Source organism: Salminus brasiliensis, chromosome 5, assembly GCF_030463535.1.
Source record: "Salminus brasiliensis chromosome 5, fSalBra1.hap2, whole genome shotgun sequence".
In the NCBI taxonomy this organism is placed as follows: domain Eukaryota; kingdom Metazoa; phylum Chordata; class Actinopteri; order Characiformes; family Bryconidae; genus Salminus; species Salminus brasiliensis.
This window is the reverse complement of record NC_132882.1, coordinates 1,278,341-1,296,190: the sequence shown is the minus strand read 5'-3', so window position 1 is coordinate 1,296,190 and position 17,850 is coordinate 1,278,341. Positions and strand designations below refer to the sequence as shown.

The 17,850-nt window shown below is 38.8% G+C and overlaps 1 protein-coding gene across 1 annotated transcript; it reads left to right on the top strand.

Annotated features, from left to right (window-relative positions):
- Nucleotides 1–1,889: 1,889 nt before the first annotated feature.
- On the top strand, nucleotides 1,890–15,091 carry LOC140555804 (interferon-induced protein 44-like). Its single transcript, XM_072679122.1, has 8 exons — nucleotides 1,890–1,938; nucleotides 2,401–2,667; nucleotides 10,187–10,217; nucleotides 11,095–11,290; nucleotides 11,980–12,126; nucleotides 14,313–14,484; nucleotides 14,694–14,794; nucleotides 14,903–15,091. The coding sequence occupies exons 1-8, from the start codon at nucleotides 1,890–1,892 to the stop codon at nucleotides 15,089–15,091; spliced, it is 1,152 nt and encodes a 383-aa protein (XP_072535223.1).
- The last annotated feature ends 2,759 nt before the right edge of the window (nucleotides 15,092–17,850 follow it).

The following is a 17,850-nucleotide window of genomic DNA, read 5'->3' as shown; positions in this document are numbered from 1 at the left end:
TTTTAAAGAAGAGATTTTAAGTATTTCTAATCAGATTTAAAAACTAAATGGACTCAACTATCTGTCACTACTAATAATACTATCATTAACCATCATTACTCTTATTAGTGTTACCATTACTACTATGATTTTACTATATTATACCATGAATATTATATTATGATTATGAATATGTTGCACACCTCAGCAATAGAACAGTCTTGGTGGTTCAGTGACTTTTATCAATAATTTATAAATAGTTCTGATCAGAGGAGGATGGGTGGGGTCCCCTTGTGAGTCTTGGTTCCCCCAAGGTTTCTTCCTCCAGCATTTTGCCTTGCCACTGTCGCCTTTGGCAAAAAAGCACTATACAAATAATTAGATTTCATTTTATTTTGGAATGGTTTGGGAATTGGTGTTTTCTAGCTCTGTTTTGTTTCTGCTGGATGTTCTTTTGAAGGAGAAACAGCAGAGTTTGAGGTTCACTGTTGTCACTTCCGTTTACTGAACTGTCATTATTCAACCTTGACAATAGTATGTTGTCTTAGTTAACTTTAGTACCAGAATGTTGGTTTGTTGAGAGCCACTGATTGTTATCTTGACAGATATTTTTCATTGCAAAAATGAAATCTCTCTTACCCTAACCCCACTCTAGGGGCAGTGGTGGCTCAGCGGTTAGAGCGCCGGGATATCGATAACAGGGTTGTGGGTTCGATTCCCGGGCTCGGCAAGCTGCCACTGTTGGGCCCTTGAGCAAGGCCCTTTACCCTCTCTGCTCCCCGGGCGCTGGAGTTGGCTGCCCACCGCTCTGGGTGTGTGTGTGTGTGTGTGTGTACTCACTGCCCCTAACACGTGTGTGTGTGTGTGTGTGTGTGTGTGTGTGAGTGTGTTCACTACCAGATGGGTTAAATGCGGAGGACACATTTCGCTGTACAGTCCACACTGTACAGTGACGAATACGTGCACCTTTATCCTTTATCCTCTACGCCCTTGCTGACATTGTGATGCTGGCATCTTGTTTTGTTTGCACTGTAAATTACCTGCATGGACGTGGGAGGACCTATTAAACTGTACCAACCAGTTCATTCATGCCTCTTTTTTAACACAACAGAGAACACAAGAGCAAACTTTGATTTTTTGTGTCTTGGTACCAGACACCTTAAGTTCGAAAAGGATATCTGGTGACTTGGCTGTCTTATAAAGGTTTTGAGGTATGAAATTGGGAGGGCTGACCATCTTGTTAATACAAGACACTAGGGTACATTTGCCCTAGTGTACACTTGTTGTTGGGCAAGCTTCAAAGACAGTAGTGTGGAGATATATAAATGAGTTGTTTCTCATTATGTCAGAGAAACAGTGAATTCAAAACAGGTTGTTTTGTTTTCCGCTTCCGTTTCATTTATGCTGCTTCCCTCATGTTTTCCAGCTAGTTCATCACATACCCAGCAAAACACTATAAACTACAATTCACAAGATACTTCAGGAGATCATGCCACACTCATCATGTTCTGAGTACTAACTGAATTTTCAAATGTGACTGATTTGTCATTTAACTGTTTAGAAGTCTCTTTTGTGAAGTATTGTCACAAATCCCACAGTCATTGTGAAAATAAAATAAATTAATTATTAATTTATTGCATCTATTTATACTCATCATCTTAGTTCTATGTTTTACAATTTATTAAGCCTTTTATGTAGAAGATGCTTGGAGGTGCCATCTAACAGGAACTATTTTCTTACAAATTGCAAACTTTTAAAATAAAATTTAACAAGGAGTGCAAGAGTGCAATAATGCAAATAAACCCAATAAACCTCACATGCATTTTTAGAGGGTCAGTCATACTGAAACAGGGAGGGGAGAGGGTTGGGGAGAGGTTTTCGTGAGATTTTGACCGGGGTTATGGGTAGAGATGAAGGAGGAATATTGGAACCAGTCAAAAAACTATGAGTGGGAAAAAGGTGGGCACCAAACAAAACAGTGACGTAATAAACTGCATATATATATATATATATATATATATATATATATATATATATATATATATACACACACAATAATTATTTCATGGGAGTTCCATAAGTAAAACATTCTTTGCATACTTACTTTGTTTTTCTTTTATTTCTATAGATTAAAACATGTGGTTTTTTCTGTCCCAACCTGGTGAGTTTAAATTTTACAATACAAATTTACAGGTTTTAATTAATGTTACAGTCTAGAGCCTAGAGCAACCTTTGACAAAGACAACTTTTTTAAATAATTTAAGTAATTATGAAGAGTTAAACAGTTTTTAACCAGAAATACAATTGAACTGAACTGAATGAGAGAACACATGTAAGCTTATCTCATATTTTGGATATGAACATACTGTATGTAAAGACACTTTCTCTGACTTTTTTCTAAAGATCTCTTTCTCTTAGCAGAATTTGCCACAGTCTTGGCTGATCAACAAGTGAAACATGGAGGCACAATCACTCTTAAATGTGAGGCAAAGACAGAAGAATTAACAGCGATTTGGAAGAAGAATGGACAGAGACTGGACTGTGTGCAGGATAAACACACCATTAAACAAAATGGTAAATCATTTACCCTGGAAATCAAGAATGCTGAAGAGAAAGATGAAGGGGACTACACCATAACCTTGAATACAAAACTGTATAGTGTGTCCTGCTCTGCCAAGGTCACTACTGGTAAGTAAGTCTTTTTCACTAGAGTGATTATAGACTTTCTTCACAATAACAGATATTTAGTTTATTTCTTTAACATTTCAGCTGCTCAGAGCCAGATTTTCTATCTTACTAAAATGATTTATTTTACAATGATGCAATATTAGTAACAGCTTTACAGATATTTGCTATAAAGATTATAGACACCTTGACTAGTCATCATATACAGGTATATGCAAAATTGGGCACCCTTGGCCAAATTACAATTATTATTAAAGTAGTGCACAGCCTCTCTACCCTAATCCACAATAAACACAATATTTTCATTAAATCCTAATGTACAGTTACATTTAAAAAATGAATTAAATTATCAGTGCGGCCTGTGCAAATGTTTGGGCACCTTATAGAGTCAAGACTTCAACTTGGATTACCTGGAACTTCCTAGATTTGGATTTTACACTACTACCGGTTGATGAGTCTGTATTGTCAAAGACAGCCCAGTTTATGCAAGATCACTATTTAATAAGACTTTTTAAAAATAATTTGGTCTTTTTATAAAGAGTGACATGAGTCAAGCCAACTTTTTAAACTCTGTCCCACCCACTGCAGCTTTTATAGCATACCTAGAAACAATGGACAAGATGGTAACGTGGCAGTGATTTTTAAAAATGCCATGTCTCTTCGGATCAATTGTATGCTAGTTTTGAGGTTAAGTTAGTAAGTCTTCAAGTGCTCTTGTACACATGTGGACAAAATTGTTGGTACCCCTCGGTTAATGAAAGAAAAACCCACAATGGTCACAGAAAATACTTGAATCTGACAAAAGTAATAATAAATTAAAAAATTCTATAAAAAAGAACAAATAAAAATCTGACATTGATTTTGAATTTTGATGCACAACCTTTTGAGGAGATATATGCACTCAAACAATTCATGTAACTGTCAATGAGACTTCTGCACCTCTCAGCAGGTATTTTGGCCCACTCCTCATGAGCAAACTGCTCCAGTTGTCTCTGTTTGAAGGGTGCCTTTTCCAGACGGCATGTTTCAGCTCCTTCCAAAGATGCTCAATAGGATTTAGGTCAGGGCTCATAGAAGGCCACTTCAGAATAGTCCAGTGTTTTCCTCTTAGCCATTCTTGGGTGTTTTTAGCTGTGTTTTGGGTCATTATCCTGTTGCAAGACCCATGACCTGTGACTGAGACCAAGCTTTCTGACACTGGGCAGCACATTTCTCTCTAGAATCTCTTGATAGTCTTAAGATTTCATTGTTCAAAGCAGCCCCAGAACATAACAGAGCCTCATCCATGTTTCACAGTAGGGACAGTGTTCTTTTCTTGATATGCTTAATTTTTCTGTCTGTGAACATAGAGATGATGTGCTTTGGCAAAAAGTTTCATCTGTCCATAGGACATTCTCTCAGAAGCTTTGGGGGTTGTCAACATGTAGTTTGGCAAATTCCAATTTTTTTATGATTTGTTTTCAACACTGGCGTCCTCCTTGGTCGTCTCCCATGAATTCCACTTTGGCTCAAACAATGATGGATGGTGCGATCTGACATATCTGGGCTCTTTTGTTACCATTCGTATTTTCCGTCTCTTTGATTTGTCATCAATTTTCCTCCTGTGGCCATGCCCAGGGAGGTTGGTTACAGTCCCATGGATCTTACATTTCTGAATAATATGTGCTACTGTAGTCACAGGAACATCAAGCTGCTTGGAGATGATCTTATAACCTTTACCTTTAACATGCTTGTCTATAATTTTCTTTCTAATCTCCTGAGACAACTCTTTCCTTCTCTTCCTCTGGTCCATGTTGAGTGTGGTACACACCATGTCACCAAACAGCACAGTGACTACCTGTAGCCCTATATATAGGCCCACTGACTGATTACAAGATTGTAGACACCTGTGATGCTAATTAGTGGACACACCTTGATTTAACATGTCCCTTTGGTCACATTATTTTCAGGGGTACCATCATTACCCAAATCAAAGTTTACTTTTTGAAATAATTCTGTTGAAGCAATGGTTCAAAATCAATGTCTGACTTTCATTTGTTCTTTTTTATAGATTTTTTATTTATTATTACTTTTGTCAGATTCAAGTTATTTCTGTGACCATTGTTGGTTTTTTTTTTCATTAACCGAGGGGTACCAACAATTTTGTCCACGTGTGTACTTTCAGAACAGAAGGGTCTTCAGCATGAGAGAGAGACAGTTGGCTGTAGACGGAACGTTTGAGAATCTTTGAGAGGAAAGAGTGAAGAGAGATGGGTCTGTAGATGCCGATGTCCAAGCTGTCTAGAGTTGGTTTCTTTAAGATAGGGACAACTCTGGCAGACTCAAAGACCGATGGTACATGACCTGACAACAAAGAGCTCTTTATGATAAAAGAGATGAAAGGAAGGAGGGAGAGAGGAGAAGGATTCAAGATGAGGAAGAGTCCAAAGGAGTCACAGCCACATCCAGAGCAGGGACAGGTGTGCTGAAGATCAGGTCCAGAATGTTCCCTGCTCTGTGTGTTGGTGCAGACTGATTGAACGTGAGATTAAAAGAGGATAGGAATGGGAGAAGGCATGATGACTGGAGCTTCTCTGATGGAAGGTTGAAGTCGCCAAGTAGAATAAGTGAGGTGTCAACAGGGAGTTCACTGAAGAGAACGTCCAGTTCATCAATTAAATTGCCCAAAGGACCAGGAGGAGGATAACGAACAATGATATGAAGTCTAATGACAGTAGAGGCAGTAACATGGTACTCAAAGCAAAATGAAGAATTCTTCCTTTTGTAAGCCAGTTATTTTAACACAGTGCTACCATGTCAGAATTCAATTTCTGAAAATGCCTAGTTGTTACTTTTGGCCTGCAAATTCTCCTATATCTATTTTTTGAAAAGTAGTTTTGAATTTAAATAGTAACTAGCTCTATTGAGGCAGCACCTCCCAATGTAAAAATTGATGAATTGGTCTCTGTTCTCATTTTTTTCTGCACCACTATTCTGGTTTTTACTGCCTTTTTTTTAAAAAACAAAACAGATTTAGCTACCAGCCCTGACTTAAAGTCACTAACATCAGGCTCTTATAGAAAAATGCAGCTGAGACACACGAAAATAGAAGACTGTTTTCCATAATATTCAAGCAGCTAAGGAACAATATTTCTCAGAAATCTCTCAAAGTTTAATGTAACCCACCAAGGGTGGACAAAATAAAACAACATTTTCTGAAAATTATCCTAATTAATCAAAAGAGAAAATCTGTCAAATTCGACCAGAACACAGTAGGATGGTTAATACAGTAAACTCAGTCCTAAATGTACTTGTCCCGGTCGTGTTGCATAATGTTATGACTGGCTAGGTCAGACAATGACGGGTGAACACGGGGACGGGGATGGCTTGATGCGAGAATGCTTTATTAAGCAACTAAACAGGGGTAAACACAAGAAAACACAGCAATACAGCAAAACAGAACGTGGGCAACACAAAAAGCCCACACCTAAGGCTGGTGGAAACCTAGGGAGCTAAGCTTGAATGGGGAAATTTAACAGGGAGGTAAACTAAGAACATAAACTACTTGCCGTGCCAGCAGAAAGACGGGGGATAACATAAACAGCGCTTGTCATGCGCAACAGAACTTACTTGACGTGAATACGGAGCTGTGAGATCAGTCGTTGAACCCAGGAGGCGACCTACAAAAAAACAGAGCCTCAGTACGCTCTTGAACGGAAAGCAGAGTAGAACACTGGAAACGTCCTACGGATGTCCTCGTGAGACGAGACCAACGAGACGCTTGACTAAGAATACCAAGCACAGACGCCAACACACCAGGTTGGCTCAGGACAGTAAATTCTTGGCAATGAGAATACTCATGCTAGCTCCCTAAATACCCCAGCCTCAGGTGAAACAAATTAACAAAACCAATGAACATGACTTGACACAGTGAGTGTCAAAATAAGAGTGGTCATAAGAGCTTGTGGGCCATGACACATGACCTAAAAGTGGTGAGACTTTTTTCCACTTTTGTATAGACAAGATAAAAAAAATCTGAAAAATCATAGCTGAATATATTTTACATAAATAAATTATTCTAAAAACGTGTACGGGCAGCATTTAGGGCTGCTCAATATTTAAGCATGTACTGTTTAAGAGTGTGCTGATACATGAAGAGCAAGACCAACTTTCTTAATGAGGCCTTCAAAACACTGACCTATGCTATGACCTGAGGCAACCTGTCCAAACTTTAGGGGGGTTACTTAGTCAAGTATATCAGATGTAAAGCCATTAAAGAGACAGAATACAATCAGGACAAGATACTTTTGTTTATGGATGAGAGTGGTGAACATTGAAGGGTGGGTCGACAGCTTTGAGAGATTAAAGACAATTATTATTATTATTATTATTATTATTATTATTACAAGGCTGAGAGACAAAGGCACCAACTAAAGAACTAGTAATGTAACAGTTACAGCTATGCTATGCCTGTAAGATAACTCTTTTTTGTGTGTATGTGCAAAAACCCTCAGAGTTCAGAGTTGAGAGTGAGTTCCAGGGGTAAGCTCTGATGCTCCTACACTGTGTTGGACCCTCTCCAACCCCAGTAACACTGCTAAGAAGCTCCATGCTATAATTTTCTTTCATGTATGAACAGAATGATTAGCAACTGTGCGACCTTGCATCATATGGCCTGGTGTAATAAAATTAACTAGCCCTTCGTATATCCCAAGTCATGGTGTCTTTGTGGTATCCTGAGTGTTAAGCTAACGGCTAACCACGCACCATGCAACCCAAACCTCTGAATCTTCCTGGTCTGCATTATTGGTGCAATAAGTACTTTAAGTGTTACAAACAGAATTGATAACCAGACAAGTAGAACAGAATAGAACCATTGACTGCTTAGTATACATATATATATATATATATATATACATATGTATACAATTATGTTAATAGACAGTAAGATCATTAAGCATATGAGCTTTGTCAGAAAAAGAGCAACAGTTGAGTAAATTGAGTTGAGTAGTCCTAATGTGTTCTTGTGTTGTTTGAGAAGTAGAATGAGGTAGATTTGCCACTTCTGGCCAGACTATTTTGACTTCATCAGTCCACAACTCTTCTAAAACGTTAGATTAGAAAGGTTAGAATTTATAAAACTTGAGGTTAGGATTATGATCAGGGTTAGGGTTAGGGCGTGAGTTGAGGTTAAGGTTAGGATTAGGATCAGGGTTAGGGCGTGAGTTGAGGTTAAGGTTAGAATAATGATTAGGGTTAGGTTTAGGTGTTGGTTGGGGTTAAGGTTAGGATTAGGATCAGGGTTAGGGTTAGGGTTAAGGTTAGGTTGTAGGTTGAGGTTAAGGTTAGGATTAGGATTAGGATCAGAATCAGGGTTAGGGTTAGGGTTAGGGTTAAGGTTAGGTTGTAGGTTGTAGGTTGTAGGTTGAGGTTAAGGTTAGGATTAGGATTAGGATCAGGATCAGGATCAGGGTTAGGGTTAGGGTTAGGTTGTAGGTTGAGGTTAAGGTAAGGATTAGATTCAGGGTTAGGCTCACCACTCACTTTAACAACCAAGAGCAGACCAGATTAAACATCTGAGGTTTAAACAAGACAGAATCCTCCAGAATCCTCTCTAACCATGTTCTGCATCTGCAGCTGATGTTCAATAAGCAATACATTTTGTTTGTATGTGTGTGTGTGTGTGTGTATGTGTGTGTGTGTGTGTATATGTGTGTGTGTGTGTGTGTGTGTGTGTGTGTATTACATTTACATTTACATTTATGGCATTTAGCAGACGCTCTTATCCAGAGCGACTTACAAAGTGCTTTGCTATTTACCCAAGAAAACCTTAGCTAGTTAGAATAGACTAATAATTCAAAAGATACCTCTAAGCTTAGACATTACTAAACACAAGACAATAAGGTGACCATAGAACTATTCGTCCAAGTACTCTCTGAAGAGGTGGGTCTTTAGTCTGCGTTTGAAGACAGCGAGCGACTCGGCCGTTCAGACACCCAGGGGCAGCTCGTTCCACCACTTTGGTGCCAGGACAGAAAAAAGCCTGGACGCTTGTCTTCAGCGGATTTTGAGGGATGGCGGGTCAAGCCGAGCCGTACTTGAAGCTCGAAGGGCTCTTGGTGCGGATCAGCTTTTGACCATTGCCATCAGATACGGAGGGGCTGGTCTGTTCTTGGCTTTGTAGGCCAGCGTCAGGGTTTTAAATCTGATGCGGGCAGCTACAGGAAGCCAGTGGAGAGAACGCAGCAGTGGAGAGACATGGCTAAATTTTGGGACATTGAAGACGACCCGTGCCGCTGCATTCTGGATGAGTTGCAGGGGCCTGATGGTGCGCAGAGGGAGACCAGCCAGAAGAGAGTTGCAGTAGTCAAGTCTGGACGTGACGAGAGACTGAACAAGCACCTGGGTGGCCTCTCTAGAGAGGAAGGGTCGAATTCTCCGGATGTTGTACAGAAGAAATCTGCAGGACCGAGTTACGTTTGCAACATGACTTGAGAACGATAACTGATCATCCATCACTACACCAAGGCTTCGGGCTTCAGTAGAGGGAGTGACCAGTGAGTTCTCGAAGGTGATGGCAAGATCGCCCTGCCACGTTACCTGGTATGAGCGTCCCTGCAGGTATGATGCAAACCATTGACATGCAGAGCCGGTAATTCCAAGAACGGCATGGATAGACAGGAGGATCTTGTGGTCCACTGTGTCAAAAGCTGCGGAGAGGTCAAGAAGGATCAGAACCGAGGACAGTCTGGCAGCTTTAGCTGCATGGAGCTTCTCTGTAACTGCAATGAGAGCAGTTTCAGTAGAGTGTGCAGCTTTGAAGCCAGACTGGTGGGGGTCCTGAAGATTGTTCAGAGTGAGAAAGAGAGACAGTTGGTTGTAGACAGAACGTTCGAGAATCTTTGAGAGAAAAGAGAGAAGAGAGATAGGTCTGTAGTTGCCGATGTCCAAGCTGTGTATGTGTGTGTGTGTATGTGTGTGTGTGTGTATGTGTGTGTGTGTGTGTATGTGTGTGTGTGTGTGGGGGGGGGTAACACTGTCCTCACAGGAAAATTAATTTTCTATTAATTTAATTTTAGAAATAATGATTAAAGACATTTCTTCAGTTTTGTGAGTTTAGTTAGATTAGTATTGATCACATGATCAAAAAGTCTAAGCAAAATCTTTCATGGGGTGTACTTACCATTTCACAAGACTGTAACATAAGAATGTGATTATAAAAAGAATAGTTCATATCTTGGTTTTGCCATCTGTGGCCAGGGCAGATCAACAAATAGGATATATAATTTATATTACACATACTGCTGCTGAAAAACCCAGCTTAAGATCAGTCTCTGCTGGTAGATGGTTTCAAATGGTCTAAACTGGTCAAGGTGGTTGAAAAGCTGGTCACACAGCCAAAAACTTATCTTATACTGGTAAGCTAGTTTTTTAATCCAGCTTTTGAGCAGTATAATATATTATGCATTTGACTGTCTTGTTGGTCATGCTGGTCTACCAATGTGGTTATGCTGATCATCCATAACTTATGCATTTCTTACAGAACTCAATGAATGGAGGGAGATAAAATGGAAGTAAGGCCACTTAAAAGTTATCATTCAATATTAACTATAACACAATGACAACATACTGTTTTTGTGCCGTTTATTCTTTAAAGTTCTTTAAAGTTGTGTATAATAGGCCAGTGACTATTCCTTTCACACCTGAGCACACTGCTACACCAATGTGCAGATCACATTTAGTTAATTAATACAGACATCAAAAAAAATCAAAAAAAGCCAGCTCTACATAATAAGCAACATAAGCAGCTGCTGTGACCACCAGGGGGCTCACTTACAACATTAGGGTTACTGCTGAACCATTCTGTTGGCAAGTGTGACTGCTTAATCTTAATACTGAACCGCAAATCTATACCTCATCAGCATGGTCATTTATTCTACATTACAGTATCAGATTCACATTCAGCTGACAGGTTTTTTTTATACTTTTAGTTAACATGATTGATCAAAGATTCAGTCAATTAGCCAAGATGTGTTACAACGGGAGATGCTAAGTTAATGGTGCTAACAAACACCTGTCACCAAACTCTTGTGTACACATTTGTAATTGAACAGATCACTGGTGTTATAGTGTATGGTAATCATGTTGTAGTATCCAAATTAATTATAGCAGATAGACATACATGCAGATATATGCACATAAAAGACTTTTAGTCGCTGCTTACAGAACTGTGCAAAAGTTCTGACACTAAAAGTTCTGACACTAAAAGTTCTGAAACTAAAAGTCCTCTAATCACATTAAATGTTTAACATAAATATAGTAAAAGTAACAATTTCAGTTTTGTAGAAAGTAGCTGATATATTTATATATATACACTGAACTGTGTATTCAGTGTAACACAATCACAACAAAATAATTTCTTTCTTTCTTTTCATATTTTTCTCTTTCAAGTCAAGCTGAAATGATCGACACTCTAAGAGCCTTTAGAATTCGGAATGGTGAGGTCAAACAGCTCTGCTTCCTTGTTAATGGACCAGTTGGAGTAGGGAAGTCCAGCATCATCAACACCATCAAAACCATTTTTGAAGGACGACCGTATGTCAATTACCTGGCTGCTTCAGGGCTGTCTCAAAGTCAAACCATATACGTGAGTACAAAATTTGATTTGTTTATGATTCTTCATAAATATTGAGGAATTTAAATTTCACTTCATTCAATTTCTCAAGATTTATCTTTTCTATTTGACATATTATTGTGTCTACCCCACTTACTTGAAGTATTTTACTGAATCAAGGGGTTTGATTTGTATATATTTGTATATATTTTATGCTCTACTTTTATTTGATACAATTTATATTTTCCTGTTTTCTACAGTGGATGTTTTTTCCATCATGATTTATGTCAGCTGTACAGCAATTTGTTCAACTTTTAAATGTGCTCCAGAAATAAAATGAAATTGAATTGAAAACTGTTAACTAGTGTCATGGCTGGTTAGGCCAGACACAGAGGGATGAACACTCACAGAGATGGGTCCAATGCAAGTACTTTTAACAACACAAAAAGGGAGAAATCCCCAGCACAACACAAAGCACACCTGAGGGATTTCTGTGACATGAAACACTTTTCTAGTTTGGCATAGAGCTGGTAGGCCCTAAGCCTCGCCAGGACCAGGCGAACTTAGTGTACATGTGTGGGCAGGTCAGAGGAGTAAACCAAGATGTTCTAGTAGCTGTGGATTAATGAAAATTATCTCTCAAAATTTAAAACCTAATAATTGCACCTCTTGAACTCTTTAACCATAGTTAATTTATTTTACTATGTTGTCCTTTTATCCAGTATAAAAAATGTGAAGTTGGAAACACAAAAGATGGATTCCTTCCTTTCACATTCCATGACACCATGGGTATACAAAAAGACGAGAATGGGCTGCACACTGATGACATCATCAGTGCACTGAAAGGACATGTGAAAGATGGTTACCCGGTAAGAGTAAAACACCCATAGAGTTATAAATCCCATTTCCAGTGTTTAGTGTTTTAAATATTTAAAACAATATATCATCTCTGTACAGTTGGTACAGTTCTTAGACAGTGAAATTTTGTACAAATGAGACAATCAAGATGTGACTGATGTGCAAAGCTGTGCAAGCTTAAATTCAAGTAAGGCTCAAAATAATTGGACAATTAACTGAAAGGCAGTTTTATATTCTGCTAAACTGGGAGGGTGGTTCTTCACAGTACACATGGTAAAAGACTGAAATCTTACCACTAAAGCAACCCTAAGAGATTTGTAAAGCAAAGAAATAGAATGTCTCAAGGGTCTGAAACACCAAGACATTGTGGTTGGACTGTCAGTAAGCTGAGGGTGACAGTAGCAAGGAAATACTGCCTGAGAACTGAGGAAGAAACTGAGAATAACTAAAGCTTAGTCACAAGTTCCGAGAATGATGGACAAATCGTGCTATCACCTGATGCCAATCCGGCGGATCCCTGGGCAGGCATTGATGGAAGGAGGGGTAGGTGGAGCATGTCCTAAAGTGCTGCGACAGAGGTAATGCTGTATGATAGTTAGGGTTGCAAAATTCCAGGAACTTACCATGGGAATAAACTGGAATTAATGTGTAATTATGGGATTTAGTGGGAATATTCTAAATTAAAGTAAGAAACTTACATATAGTTGGTAAAAATATACTGAAGTGTAATCTTGGCTAAAATAATTAGATATGATACCAAAATAGTTGCAAAGCTAACAGCAAAGCTGCTTTTCAAGCCCAGGCACATTACACACTGCAGGGCTATTGAGACCACACCCCCTGCATTCACTGTTCAATCCTCCATCACATGTACAGCATATATCCAGATGATTTCTAGAAACCTGACACTCACCACTAGCTTGTGGAAAAATGCACTTTATTTGATTTTATGTTAATAATAAATCATTAATAAGTATTAATTCTTGGTTACAGAAGACTGTTGGGGCAAAAAATATAGGTAGCTAGTCTATGCTAGCCTTGTTAAGCTAACCTCTTGCTAGCCAGCTAACCAGTCTGAAATGAAATTGCTCATTAAGCTTTTCTGAACTACCAGATAGCAACTGTTTAATAGTGCTTAAATGTTTCAATGCTATTACTGTCAATTAAAATAGGAACCATGTCAAAATATTACCTAACTTTGTGCTTTCCGTAGTGATGAGTGTCATCTGGACATATTGGATGGTAAATAAATATTACTATTTTTAACCATCCATTAACTGAATGATAATGGTTAAAATTTAGATTTAAAAATACTTTAGTTTAAGTAAATTTTGGATCATTTTTACTTGTGTGAAAAAATGTAAATCATATTTCACCTGGAGTATTTGTACTTTTACTTAAGTATGGGACTGTGTAGCGTGAGCCACTAAAGCTTGATGCATAAAGCAGCTGCAGCATTTGGGGGTGACATGATTGGAGAAACACACCTTACTTTGCAGTACAAAGTTAGGCAGCAGTAGCAAAAATGTATAGAACAGACTTAAAACCAATTTAAATCAGGTTTATTGTCAAATCATATTGAAGTGAGTAAACTTATAGCATAGTCTCTCACAGTAGTAAATACGCAAATGAAAATACAGAATATATACACTATATACTATTGTATAAGTGAATATGCTCCTTGGTCTTGCTGACATTAAGAGAAAGGTGGTTTTCCTGGCACCAGTGTGGCTGAAAGCTGACCTCTCGTTGGAGATCAGGACCAAGATCAATCGTGTCATCAGCTAATTGTTTAATGGCATTGGAGCTATGTCTGGCTGTGCAGACGTAGGTGTAGAGGGAGTACGGGTGTAGAGGTGTAGCGAGCTGAGCACACAGCCCTAAGGGGCTCCTGTGTTGAGGGTCAGTGAGGAGGACATGATGCTGCCCATCTTTACCATCTGCTGTCATCCCATTAAGAAGTTCAGGATCCAGCTGCACAGAGAGCTGTTCAGACCCAGATCCTGGAGCTTGTTATCAAGCCTTGGAGGGATGATGGTAATGAATGCTGAACTGTAGTCCACAAACAGCATTCTCAAACAGCAATGCACTTAGAAATAATGCATTGTTGCAGCTGATGTATAACATGTTATCCTGTATTTCTGATTCAGTCTGTGACCATAGAGACGCTGTATTTTGCTGTTCATATTTCCTATAGTTCAACCCTACCAGCCCACTGACTGAACACAACCTGTATTACTGCAAAAATCCTGACCTGAAGGACCGGATCCACTGCCTGGTGAACGTTATCCCAGCAGACAAGATATCCATATTAGACGATAAAGTAATTCAAAAAATGAAAAAAGTCAGAGATGAAGCAAGCAAACTGGGTGAGTAAACAAAACATTAAAAAATCTCTTAAAAGCACAAGCCTTTTATATCAACATATATATTTTTAATACAATTCATTTTTAACAAACTATTAGAAAAGAGAAATTATTAGCAAATAAATAGACTGCTAAATGCTTGATTGTAATTAAAAATATATAACTCTACATTTAAAATGAAATGACTGAGTAAATGTGTTTGATGGATCCAGACCTCCCTCAAGTGGTTTTCATGACAAGAGTGGACAAGGCCTGCCCACTGACAGCGGAAGATCTGCACAACGTCTACAAAAGCAAGAAGATCAAGCAAAACGTGAGTAATTTTGAAAGAATGAGCTTTTGATGAAAAAAAACCCTCAATTACTTTGTAACTACTGATAAATTAATAACTCTGTGTGTGTGTGTGTGTGTGTGCCTTCAGATGGAAAAATGCAGTGGTGCACTGGGTGTCCCGTTGAACTGTATCTTCCCTGTGAAGAACTATTACAAGGAGACTGAAATCAGCGAGGACATAAACTGCCTGATGCTGCACGCCTTAACAAAGATTGTCCTCTGGGCCGACGACTATGCAGTCGAATATTCCAGAAAACAAACATCTGCTGAAGGTTGAAAACACCAGTATATCCTAATATATCTTTTTTTTAAACAATTTTGAATAATTATTTGTAATTTTGTCATCATCTATCATCAGTGACCTATTTTTATCCCCAAAACATATTAATGTACATGTTCCTTGTTTCATTTTGTTGATACAAGTAGTCATTTTAAGCCAGTAAAACACAGTTTAGCTGTTTCAGCCATGGCTGGTTCCACTTTGAGGTCATCTGAAAATGCCAGCAACATGAGCTTGCCTTAGCAGTTAGCAGTTGTAAGAATTGATTTAGAATGACTTCTTTATTTGTTTGGTGTATGCAGTTGTAATGGGAAGCTTACATACACTCATCATGGTCATACGGGTAATTGCAGCATTATGCTTTCATTATTACCTTCTGGGGCAGAATGAGTGATGTCATGCATCTGTGATCGAAAACAAGCAAGAATTTGATCAGAAAAGGTTTTCTGATATCAAAACAGGGTCAAAATTATACAGACACTCACTTAAATTAATGATTCAGTTCCCAAGTCTTGTTAAACACACACACACACACACACACACACACACACACAGATCTGACTAGATAGCAATATGAGCGCAGCCAATGGCTCTGATTACATTTGGAAAACTGGACATTACTGCAGATATGATGCAAATTAGTGCTTAAAGATGGCTGGGATATCCCCAACTATAATAATATTCCCAGACAATTCCCTCTGAAAAAGTTTCCTGTTGACTGGAATCCAAGAGTCGGAAGTGGACAGGCATTGTCAGATTCTCTAACTTTGGTCTCAACCCAGCACATAGTTCCAAAAGAATGGCTCTTGAGAACCTAAATCAGCTCATTAACCAAACACCCTTGGCAAGAAAATGTAGTAATCTTTAAAAACATGTGTGCATGGTCTAATTTGCCAGTTGGTTTTCTATTAATGTTAAAAAAAACATTGTTGCAGACAATGCATCATCTTGTCTAAACATACCTCATACATCTGAATGTGTGTAATTACATTAAAGCTGTTTAGACTTCCTAAACATGTGGAATTGTTTTCTATTAATGTAAATCAAACCTTTAAGCTTAAACCAGTTTAAGATGAGTATCTTGATACTTCCCCTATGTCACAGTGTGTGGAGCTTGGAGGCAGAGGAGGATGTAAACGCAGGTGTTTATTAAAAGGAAAACAAAACCAAACAAAGAACAAAAAGAGATAAAACCAGGGCTAAAAAAGACCAGAGAAGAGAATGCTTAAACAAAGGTGTTCTTATACTGGGACTAACAAGGTTGTTGTTCTATGTGCTGGAAAGCATATGGTGAGACAAAACAGATGCAGACATGACACCCTAATGCAATAACTAACATTGTAAATAAATTGTTATGAATTTCCAAATAATTGAAATTTGGATACATAAAAGAACCAAGCATTGGTCACACCATAGAACATTATATCATACTGAAGAACAGCAATGGTAGGAATCACCACCAGCCTGCACAGTGCCTTGTATACAACTGGGGTCCATGGCCTCTTAGGGCCTGCACCACACACAAACCTTACCACTGGCCCAAAACAATTGGTACCATGACTCATCAGGCCTTTGTGCTGTGGTAATGTGCCTTTTATGATATACTAAATGCCTGCAGAACTTGGCAATGGAATGTCCAATCCAACAGGTTACACAGTGTTCTGCAGTTCTCATGAGAAGATGTGAGAGTATCACTGGTGTCTCACTGTTGGACTGACGCTTCTCCCCATGTCTTCTGTGTGGTTCTATTTGTTTGCTTTGATTTGTGAAGTTTGCACATTGATTAAATGTGGCTGCTCCAATTTGGGTACTCTGTGCGCCGATTAGGTGTGGCTGCTGCCCTATGACAACTCTATCCTCCATGTCCATCGAACATGGCTGCTTCAACTCCATTCTGTACACCGACTGCACATGGTTGCTTTATCGCAGCTACTTTGCTCTAAGTGAGTGAATGTAGCTGCTCTACTATTGTTGAATATACGAACTTTCTTATGTAATAATGCATTTATTAATCACCTTGGCACTGCTGCGGCACTGTATTTGTAAAAACTCTGTGCCGCTCAGAGCCCCCCCTACAGTTTGCAGTTTTTGTTCTATTCTGTGTTCATTGTGGCTCAAGGCTGAACTGTAATAGAACTGTCCACTACTTTCATGGCACTAATGTATGCTCGTTTTTGAACTATATCCTGCCCAGTTGCACAGTCTGTGTGTCATGCTACTAACTAGTGTCATTTGCACTCCCTCTTTAAGCTCCCTCTTGCTTCTCCTGCAGCTGTACTGCAGTTTATACTTGTAAGTTTGTACTTAACAATCTTATTGACTTGCTGGTATACTGCTGAGCTCCATACCATAAACCAACGGCTGAAATGACTTTAAGATAAGTCGATGCTCATGGTTCATGCTGCAGCCTATAAACAGCCTATATCAAGTACATTTATCTTCCCAGCCTCATTAACAATCATTACAATACAAACTCCTGTCATCTGTTTTTCAACAAGCTTTTTAACCCTCCTGAAAGCACTGTAGCTGCTTCTCCTCCACTTTGTAACACAGCCCTAGAGTTCTTTGAATCTTTTTTGAATTGCAAACATTAACAGTTCTCGAGTACATTCTGCTACAGATTTTTTTCTTATTCTTCTTTTATCACTTATCATCATGGCAGCATCTCATTCTCATCCTGCCTTTAATACTGTTCTTCCTTCATGGTTACTTATAAGACTACAACCTGCTCTCTTGATTGACTCCCTACAACCCTA